Here is a 10681-nt window from a genome sequence, read left to right on the forward strand (position 1 = left end):
ATAGTCCATATTATAAATAGAGGTGGCCGAAAACGGCACCTAATCCTTTACTTCTTTGAGGTTTATAGAATTAGTTTCTTAATATAGGTGGATGGAAGGACTGGGTATCAATATTATTGCAGCTCGAAACTAAAGGATCACATAGAACAGCTGTGATAAAAACAGGAAAAACCCGGATGTCAAGTATATAACCAGAGTAGGCCTTATTTATTAATAATGAAACATTATGTAGGCCTAGGCCTAGAAAGAATGTCTTACCTAATTTATTGGTCTTACCTAATTTATTGGTCTTACTTGAATTTCTCTGTCATACACGTTGTGCCTCTCACACCGTTCAACAGAGAATTGGTTAATATGTACCCGGTGTTCTGACTTTATAAAGCAGTTAGGTTGGTTATCTGCAAACAACGAAGCAATAATTCAAGTGTTGAGTGTTTGAATTAGATACGTGAATCATTACAAAATTAATTATGAGGTTTCCCATTAAAGCGTATACTGTATCACTAAATAAATACACGTGATGTTTTATAGACAAAATACATCTACAGGGCTTTTGGACCGTGAAGTGTGTTAGCATGTGATCTTCAGTAATTGTAAATACAGAAGAAGGCACATGACGATTAATGTATCGTACGATGTGTAGACTTTATCACACTATTTGTTTATTGCGTAATTGTAGAAGGTATTTTATCACTACCTGTAGTAGGCTGGTACAGACGTATAGTGTCTAGAAAAAAAAACCGGTATCCTGTAACGAAGACCAACTACACTCATCTCTCACATTCGAGTTCATCTGTTATTAATTGTATTAATTTTATTCCAATTTGATACTTGCCAATTAAATTAAACTTTATGGTATGCTCACGACATCTAGTCCGTGCCCACAGATGGCTCTCGGATACATAGTAGGCCTAATGCCAGCGTAAGAAAACTGGCGATTTCAAATGTACGTACCACAGGACTATAATACATGTCGTTTACAGGAACGAATAGACACGTACACGGTGATATATTTAGTCAACTAAAATTAGCACGCTGGAAATTACTTCCGAAAGAGAAACTTGTCACAAAATGAGACCAATTGTCAAATTTAAACAAACTTAATTTGTGTTTTGTATTTTGGATGGGGAAGAGGATGGGTGCATAACATAATAACATAATAACAGGATTTTTATAGCGCACATACCACTCAAGAGTGCTCAAGGCGCATTCAAAAAAATAAAACAAATCATATAAATGCCCGACAAATAAAATGCAATTTCTTTGGAGGGTCCCCATCCGTTCTCGTTCTGTCGCGGTCCCGGACCCCTAACACAGACCAAACAAAGGAACAGGATACAATTTTTAAATATATTCTTTATCCATTCAGTAGCGAAATATTAATTGTTTTTATGTTTTAAAAATAATATACCTGTACCACTAAACACAGTAAACATTGCGATTTAATACTTTGTTGAAACTGTCACCGTCATAGTCGATTGAAATAGTAAAGTACATATCACTACGACGTTTAGGCCTATATTCTTTTGTAATTACAGTATTAATTAATACAAACGTTGAGTAGCAAATGTCAGTAATAAAGTTTATTTGTATATGTGTTTATGTAAAACGGATTGTGAAAAATACCTTTAGTCGGGGCAAATCGTAAATTCGCTTTAATCGTCAATAATTAATTATCTCACACAACTGAATTAGTAGGCATGATTTTCAATTGTTTCTTCTTACGAGCCAATTCATACTTAAGTTGGATCCTCAACTCACCAAAGTTGCTCAGCGTTTAGGGCATGTGACCCTTCGTACTGTAAGGCCTATCCTATGCTGGCTTTACAACGCTACTCATGGCATTGAAATAAAGTTGATTGTACACTAACGCTAGCTCATTATCTGTTTTAAAAAATACATGTATCCAACCTCTGCAGCAAAGATTGAAAAAATGGATCGCATTTCTTTGTGTTATTACGACGCCTGAGGAAATAGACACTTGTGGAAAGAGATTGGAATGTTCCATTTATCGTCAAGCAATACGTTTGTATAAACGTATATTAAATCGTATAAATAGTATATTTTTTTAAAGAAAATCGGCTTGTCTTCAACGTTATGATGCTGTACTCGAGCTGTTTAACCAATTTTCATCGTAGAAGGAGAAACGTAAAAGCGAAGCATCCTCGTATTATTTTGTGCGGGTATTTTTCAGCATCGACATCCAGTAGACAGTGTATACCACGATCGGGAAACACCCCTATTTGGGGCAAATCGTCGAACCTAAATTCGTTTTAATCAATAAATAATTATATAACTCAACTTAATTAGTAAACAGGGTTACATTAGGTGGTTAAAAGCAGTGCCGAACGTACGAACCAACTTTATTATACCATCGAGTAAAAAAGTAACGCGCGATTTACCGAATTTTGCTCGTTCGTAAATTTTTATATAGATGGTGATTCGACAAACCAGAGACATTTCTATTCTATGTTTTTGTTTAATATAATTATAATATAATTATTAATTATTAATATAATTATATAAGGTCTACTAGGCCTATATCAAATGATCGAATAAAGTACCAAAACCATTAGTACAAAAACATCCTAAACACTAACAATTATTATATGAATGTTCTATTTAGTCCTATATACCTATTGTAAATTTTCGAATTCAAGTTTAAAAAAAGATTAAGATATAAACTTATTTCAGAATTATAGAAAAAAAAAAAGGTATTAAGAGTTACAAAACATGACGTCATCAAAAACTGTATCATTTCATCATAAAACATCATAAAACATCACAAACACCTAAATCATAACTAAACAAACTTTAATATCGTAAAAACCATACATTTATTTTAGACTCGTCTAATGTTAGAACATCTATAGGCTTAATTGTGAGTGGAAACGATAGAAATATAGTGCGAACTGTCTCATCTTTTTCCTCTCGGGGACATCAAGCGAATATCTTGGCCTAAATTGATTACTAATAGCGGGATGTTGCAACTGCCTTGTAGGGCTTAGTAAAGTTAAGACCCTGTGGATTCCCGCTAACTGCGAAAATATCCGTCACACCTGGTGGCTTCTCGAATTTATAATTCTGAATTAACCACGACAGGACGAGGAAGATCTCAGCCTTAGCTAATGCTTCTCCAACACACACTCTACGACCGGTGGAAAACGGCAGAAAACTCGGGAGACGCTGTTTTACCGAGTCTGAATCCAAGAATCGCTCTAAAAAAGAAAATTATTTGAGTATATGAGATTTAGCAGCGGATGTTTTAAGTAAACCGTAGGCCTACAAAATATTGCATACGCCTAAACGAATAAGTCTCAATGACTCTATGGTGTACGAAGGTTTTTACCTGGTGAAAACTTTTCTGGAGAATCCCAGTATTCTGGGTCGTTGTGAAGTGCCCAAGAATTTATGAAAACCCACGTGTTCTCTGGTACTTCGAAATTCCCTATAACAAAATGACGCATGCTGTTAGACCCTATAATCGACATTTGTACTGGCCCATCTCGCTCTCCCGGCTGTCGCTGTGGACAGACGAATGAGCACCGGCAAGTTGTACGATACGAAGGGAACATTAAGGGAGAAGAAAGTTGTTGAATGTGTCGTGCACACCTGTGCGCAATTAAGTTGGCCCAGTAGACTGTGAATCGCAAGTTATTGCGCACATTTACATTTTATGAGTTCTTACCAATTGTTGAGTCCTTTATAGCACGGTGGGTTACGCCTATTGGAGCAACCGTTCCGTACCTCATAATCTCCATAATCGTAGCCTCCGTATATGGTAACTTCCCACGATCACTTAGACTTGATGGCCTGTCCCCAATGACTTCATCAAGTTCTTTTTTAATTTTCTTCTGTACATCCGGGTTATCCATCAAGCAGGCGATACCCCAAAGTAAGGTTGACGTCGTTGTGTCTGTACCAGCTTATAAAATAATTGAAATTCGAATACAAAACAGGTTTAGAGATGAAAATATGCCGCTGCTGGGCAATTCAAGCCTCGCGCGTTGGTAACACGCGTGAAATATTCGTGCAGCACGGCGAAGCGTAATTTGTTTAATAAAACATCAAGCAGCAAACTTGTAGCCACTACTAAATTGTAGGTCTCGAATTTACACCCAGAAAAAATGCATGCGATAGGCCTACCGGTTATTGTAACGGTACGCCGCCACGCCAAGTCCATTATTGAAAGTGTTCCGTAGTCACTCTTTAGTAACTTTCACTTCCATACACAATCCACAAACATTACGTATGATAAAACAGGTGGATAAAAGGCCTACTTAGAAATATTGTGTTTTATTTATTGAAAGTACAGTGTAGGCCTAAGACAAACCAATCGGTCAGCCAGACAGGAGTTCAACATCACTTACCACTAAAAAGATCCGATAAAATTTGCTTTATATGCACGTCGGTTAGTTTATTTTCTGAGCCTTCCGTTTCTTTTTCATCTCTCTGGGCATGTAGAAGCAGCTCAATCATGTCCTTCGCAGGTTCGTCTAAAACGACAATAGGCCCCAGTTATTTATACATGATCACCACCGCAGACAAAGTAATGATTGAATGTGATGAAGCTAGGCCTGTAGTATTTCATAAGATGGATGGATGGTAGGCAGGCGATCGCCAAAAGAAACACAGTAACTGAACATATCGACGACGGCTGTATTCCGTGAACGTTATGATTACATCAGTACCCGACGGATCTACGAAACATCGTGCCAAGAAGCATACCAAAAATTAACAATTAGCATACTAATGAAGTTAACCCAGGTGCGGTACACGTTGACACCTGTGTAATTCGATGAATAAGTGGGTTGGGGAGGAGGGGGAGGGGGAGAAAGGGAAACACTATGGCCAGCCAACACTTATTCAAGGACACGCCTAATAAAACACCTGGTTTTACAGGGTTCTACTTCATTAAAATGACACTGTACCTAACAAAGTGTCCATTCCAATTAATAAGGTGTATTTTGAATAGGAATTTGTCAGTGTTGAAACATTATTTCTCCTTATTCTTTTATATCGAAAGTGTCTTCTTAACAGAGGGGTCACATGAATAGAAGTGCCCCCACCCCCCTCATACAAAAGACTGTATACATTTACCTGGAGAATATTCTTTCAAATGCTGACTAACGTCTTTCATAAGGATATCAAAGAATTCATTTGTAAGCTTCTTTATTTTGTTCACTTGTGGACTTGGTAAAAATCGAGCCGCTGGAACAAAGTCAGACAGGGTGCCATTCGCAAACACTTCATTTATATCTTCTGATATCTGAACAAATTTTTTAAGTCGGGGGTCGTTCAATTGGTAACTAAAAAAGTGACAACCAATGTATATTAATATTTTCATCACAAAATCCACAAATTCATTTTTAATCTGATGTCAAGAGCTAGGGCTTAAAAAGAAGGCGGCACTCAGATGTTATCTGCGGAGCAGAATAATTATAGACGGCACACTGAGTTTGGTTTGGATTCATTTAGCGCCCTCAAGTTAACGTATTTTGGAGAAGAAAAAAAATCTGCGTATTTTGGATCGATGTTCATCAACCCGACTCTATTAGTTCATCATCTTAAATGAACTTGCCAACGTCACGTGATAACATTAATGAAATGACAAAACGTTAAATGTTATCTGGTAACTAGTTTGGGTTCCAGACGGAGTTTGACTTGATATTAGTATAAAGATAAATATTTTGGCACATTCATACTTATACTATTTGAGCTTCAAACTCAGGTTCAGACAAACATCAAAAAGCCTCGAAATAACTACAGACTTGGGGCAAGTCTAGCTGATAACTTACTTATGTCCAAAACACATAGAAGCAATGATGTTGTAAACTGCCAATGTGATCACTTCCTTTGGATCAAAAGGTGTACCAGCTTTATCAGCAAAGACATCTCTAAGTTTTGGTGTTATGTCTGCTAACAAAGTCTCCAACTCTGACGTGGCATATTTTCTATAAAGACCGAGCGAATCATTATCTTGTGGCTATAGATGACATAATATTCAACGACACAGATTTTTTAGGGAGTTATTTATTTACTAACCGGGTAAGTTGATCACCTAAACAAGTTATCGATAAATGATCTATAAAACCAAATTACTTGGGTAAAAAAAATTGTACTGCCCTAATAGTGTATGTTGAAAGAAAATACGAATTTCATAAGCTTGCTTTGTTTATAAAAAAGTATTCTTACTTGATGGCTACGTGCGCTAACTTTCGATGGAATTTCCAGGTTGGCGTAGGCTGAGCAAAAGCGATATCCTTTCCGTTGTCCGTAAACCAGTTTACTGTGTATAATAAAATTAAATCAAAATTGAGGGTAACAAAAGTAAATTAACTAATGTGAATTTGATATTGGGTCTGATTTTACAATATAAGATATAACAGCATTTTCTTCGTCGTCAAACTTGGTCAATAGTAAAATCCATGGAGTGTTTAATGTTAAAGCTTGGTTCCCACTACTAGAACGTAACGCAAGGACGTAAACGCAACGCAAGCGTTTTAACCAATGACAAGTGAAGTTATAGACAGTTAGCAATCACAAGCGAATAAGCCATCGCTTGTGATTGGTCAATACACTTACTTTGCGTTACGTCCTTGCGTTGCGTCGCTAGTGGCAACCACGTTTTAGAATCTAATGTCACAACATTTTTCTTCATGGGTTAATGTTCTTTTGAACATAGTATCTCTATTTGTTTTTGCTATATTATTATTACCTTACGATCATTATATTTTCAAGTAGTATTTTAAGATTTCATCTTAATTATCTATAGGCCCACAGTACTGTTATAAAACGCTATTTTTCGACAACAGAATATTGAGAAACTATATGACGTCATTTATAATTTTAAAGAATGAATTTATTCATTCATAACTATACAAACACTTACTCATATACTGATCAGGTCGTCCACTAAAATCATTGAACTTTGTAAGTAAAGCCTCTTGCACCAGTTCATAGTTGTTCAGAACAACTGCCCAAACAGGTCCAAATTTTACCGTAAAAATTGGACCATACTCTTGCGACATGTCTTTAAATATTTCTGCTGGCTGTTTTTTACCCATAAATACTATAAAAACACAATTATAGAAGTCTGTATAGAAAACTGTATTTTTAAGGTCAACGAATTGTCTTTAAAACCGTTATTGTATTGTATATGGATTGGAGGCAACTAGCCAACAAACTATTTGTGTGAGATATACACACACTGGAGAGTAGGTAGTGGTAGGCCTACTATATTTTTAAAAGAATTAGTGTGTGAATTGAACCATGGCATTTAGAGAGATAAATTGCACACAGGCCTAAAGTGTCTAGTTTAAGAGTATACAATGATAATACGTATGCCTCCTACTTAGAGCATTCCCTAAGATAGGGTAAGGCGTTGGACCAGGTGGCATTCCAAGTGGACGTCGAATGTTGAAATACATCCACGTCAGCAACAGGATGACCAGCACTGCGAGTAGAGACATCGTACTTGTACAATCGAACATCCTAGAATAAAAATCATAAATCAGAAACGAGGGGTCGATAATAAGACATTATTCATGTCGTAGTTAATTTGGAATACTACATGATACAGTACCGTATATGTTTCCGAGAACAATATACATTTACAGGGGTGATTCTCGGGTCATCCCTATACATGGTCGCAAACATCCGTCAGTAATTATTGTAGGCCTACACTGTCTATAATCAGGCTGAATGAGAATAAAACATGACATGTACGCTAGGCCTACCTGTAAAATATACTGAAATGTATTTATACGGGTTAATTATAAAATCATGCCTACCTGTTGGGTTTGCTGTATAGGCCTTCACAGAAACGTCACACTACGCTGTACATTCGCTAAAAACGCCCAGCAGAAATGAATTACCGGCCTACAATCAATCGCGATCGATATTGTTACGTCATTTAGGTGACCAGCGAACAATGGTAAATGCTAAATAGTGTTTTATTAACGGCCTCAGTCTGGTGAAATATTATCTTAAATAAATATACGTGATCTTGACAAAACATTGCACGACAGGTATACAAAGGTAGGCCTATTTGGAGACGTAGAGCGTCATCAGCAAATTTATAATATGCTTTTGTACTATCTGAATAATTTAACAATGTTGTTTTTTGCTTTATTTCCACATTTTGGTCACACTGCTTTATACTTGTATACATTACAAACAAATGATTTCCATTTGCTTGAAACTGTTTTGAACCAAAATAGGCCCCTATATTGCACCCTAAGGCTGTTTTTCCACTGAAGTATTGCTTACGCAAACATATCAAGTTACACAAAGTAGAAGAAAATGTGAAGACGCATGCGCATAAGTCGTGCAAATAATTCGCCAAGTGGAAAACAGGCTTATGTCTACCATGGAGAAATAATTAGTTCCTAATTTCTTCGTGGGCCTACTGATCACTGAATAATTCGAATTGTGAAAATTGGGCGATAATAATATAGGCCTAGACTGTATTCTGATATTCGAGTGAAATTCGAGGGCTTACATTTTGTACGGACACATGTCTTCACAAAACACTTTTAGTATCAGTAACTTAACACAGTACAGAACATAATACTGTAGTCTATGACATTCTCGTTTAAAGTAGTTATGTTATAAAAAATGTGTTATATTGTGCAATGAAGCATTCGGTGAAAGATAAATTATTATTTTCACAACTCATAAATTTATTTCTACAATTTGCATACGCATTCATTACTGTATTGTATAACAATGCTTTTAACAGAAGTAAGGAAACAACTGAAGAGGGCGCTAAAATTTGCCAACTAGAAACCAACCCACAATTATTCAATAAGTTTTACTTAGTACACAAAATTAATTAAATTTAATTATGGCAACATCTTGTGGTGCAGATGCAAATTCGTCATGGATGGAAAATATGCCACCTCAATTGCGATGTCAACCATTAAAAAACATAGCTATTCCAGGTAATAAACCTTATTGAATCACTAACTAAAACAACTCGAGTAGGCTAACACCGTGCTAAGCATATAACTTATAGTATAAGGCTTTAGGCTAAGCTCAGATTCAATACACGTCTGTTGATACGAAACGATGACAACGTAGCCTACTCAAATGGGATGCTTGTTTAGCAGAAGCCATGCCTAAACTACCGTGACGACACGGACGGTGTTTTACATAATAATTATTATAAATATAAATTCAACACTAAGTTTAAATAGTCCCAATATTTCAAAATAAATGTTGAAAATACCTGTCAAGTGACTAGTATGACGTTTTATTGAACTCCGGATATGGAACGCCGAAATTCGTGGTGCGCCACCAATGACAAAAGTTTTTATCCATTGTTTGTTTTCTTAAAACTAAAGATATAATACCTGTATATAGGCCTAACAAAAATTCTATATAATATATTTATGTTTTTTATTTATTTTCATACACAGGTTCTCACAACTCATTTTCATACTCACTAAAAGTAAATTCTCCGGTGTCTCCGTGTTCACCTGATACAATCCGTAACCTTGTTTCCGTCTTCGGCAAAACTGCGTGCAAAATTGTTCACAATTGGAGTGTTACACAGACACTAACAATCAAGGAGCAACTAAATTGTGGGATACGTTATTTAGATTTGCGTGTTGCAACAAGTAAAACAGAAGAAGGTTTATTTTTCGTGCATGGTTTGTATGGGTGTTCGGTAGAGACTGGACTTGGAGAGATTAAGGACTGGGTTGACAATCACCCTAATGAAATCCTCTTGTTAGATTTTAATCATTTGTATAATATGGAGGTCAAAGATCACCAATATCTTACACAGCAGCTCCAGGAGAAGTTTGGCCGCAAGCTGTGTCCCGTTATTGATGTTGAAAATGTTGCGTTAAACGTTTTATGCGAACAAAATTGGAATGTTATTGTTTTCTACCACAACAACCACCACAAGGAGAACAACTCATTATGGGCGGGAAGCAGAATCCCCTCACCATGGCCCAACACGCCAGAGCCGACCAAAATGGTGAATTTTTTAGAAGCTAACCACACTCGTGGACGCGATACAAGTAAGTTTCATGTCACGCAGGGCATATTGACACCCACAGGAACGACAATCTTGCAACATATTAAAAGTACATTGAAAGGAGTGTTTTCAGTGCCAGCAATGAAGAACCTTCAGTTTTACCTCAAAGATAAGAAGGCTGGCCCGAGCAATATCAATATCGTCATTGCAGATTTTGTAGAAATGGATGGATTCATAGATTGTGTTTTGGCTATGAATAACTCAACATAATATCTTCGTGTTAAATAAGTGGAGTTGTGGCTTGGTGGTAATGATGCTTGGCTACCACTCCAAGTGTCCTGTGTTTAAGTCCAGTCACATGTCAGGATTTTTTCTAAGGACAAAATCACAACCACTCTCAAAGACTTGTAATTAAGACTTTGTTTACGTAGAGCATCTTGTGTATGTTTGTCTTGTGAACCTCTGAGGGTTCCTAATGATCAGCAATTGCTAGATGGATCACCCTCATTAAATATGGTAAAAAAAAATCCATTCTATGTATGCTGATTTGAATCATATCCGATGTTACTCCTTTTATGCCAATGAATTTAACATAGGATTTAACGAGCGTTATAGTTATATAGTTGTAAAATATGCATAATATACTAAACGCAGTACATAAATTTATTAATTTTTATTCAGTCTTTGAAATGT

The 10681-nt window shown here is 36.3% G+C and overlaps 2 protein-coding genes across 2 annotated transcripts; one reads left to right on the forward strand and one right to left on the reverse strand.

The window, feature by feature from the left end:
• Window positions 1–1468: 1468 nt before the first annotated feature.
• On the reverse strand, window positions 1469–9242 carry LOC140059408 (steroid 17-alpha-hydroxylase/17,20 lyase-like). Its single transcript, XM_072105314.1, has 11 exons — window positions 9233–9242; window positions 7794–7881; window positions 7355–7494; window positions 6893–7072; window positions 6196–6289; window positions 5799–5954; window positions 5101–5309; window positions 4371–4496; window positions 3689–3925; window positions 3350–3448; window positions 1469–3218 (listed from the first exon to the last, which is right to left on the reverse strand). Exons 3-11 carry the CDS (start codon window positions 7491–7493, stop codon window positions 2971–2973), a joined length of 1488 nt encoding a protein of 495 aa, XP_071961415.1. The 5' UTR covers window position 7494; window positions 7794–7881; window positions 9233–9242; the 3' UTR covers window positions 1469–2970.
• On the forward strand, window positions 8804–10614 carry LOC140059409 (PI-PLC X domain-containing protein 3-like). The gene is made up of 2 exons (XM_072105315.1): window positions 8804–8945; window positions 9423–10614. Exons 1-2 carry the CDS (start codon window positions 8849–8851, stop codon window positions 10256–10258), a joined length of 933 nt encoding a protein of 310 aa, XP_071961416.1. The 5' UTR covers window positions 8804–8848; the 3' UTR covers window positions 10259–10614.
• Window positions 10615–10681: the final 67 nt, after the last annotated feature.

The sequence above is a fragment of the Antedon mediterranea genome, chromosome 9 (genome assembly GCF_964355755.1).
Source record: "Antedon mediterranea chromosome 9, ecAntMedi1.1, whole genome shotgun sequence".
Lineage (NCBI taxonomy): Eukaryota > Metazoa > Echinodermata > Crinoidea > Comatulida > Antedonidae > Antedon > Antedon mediterranea.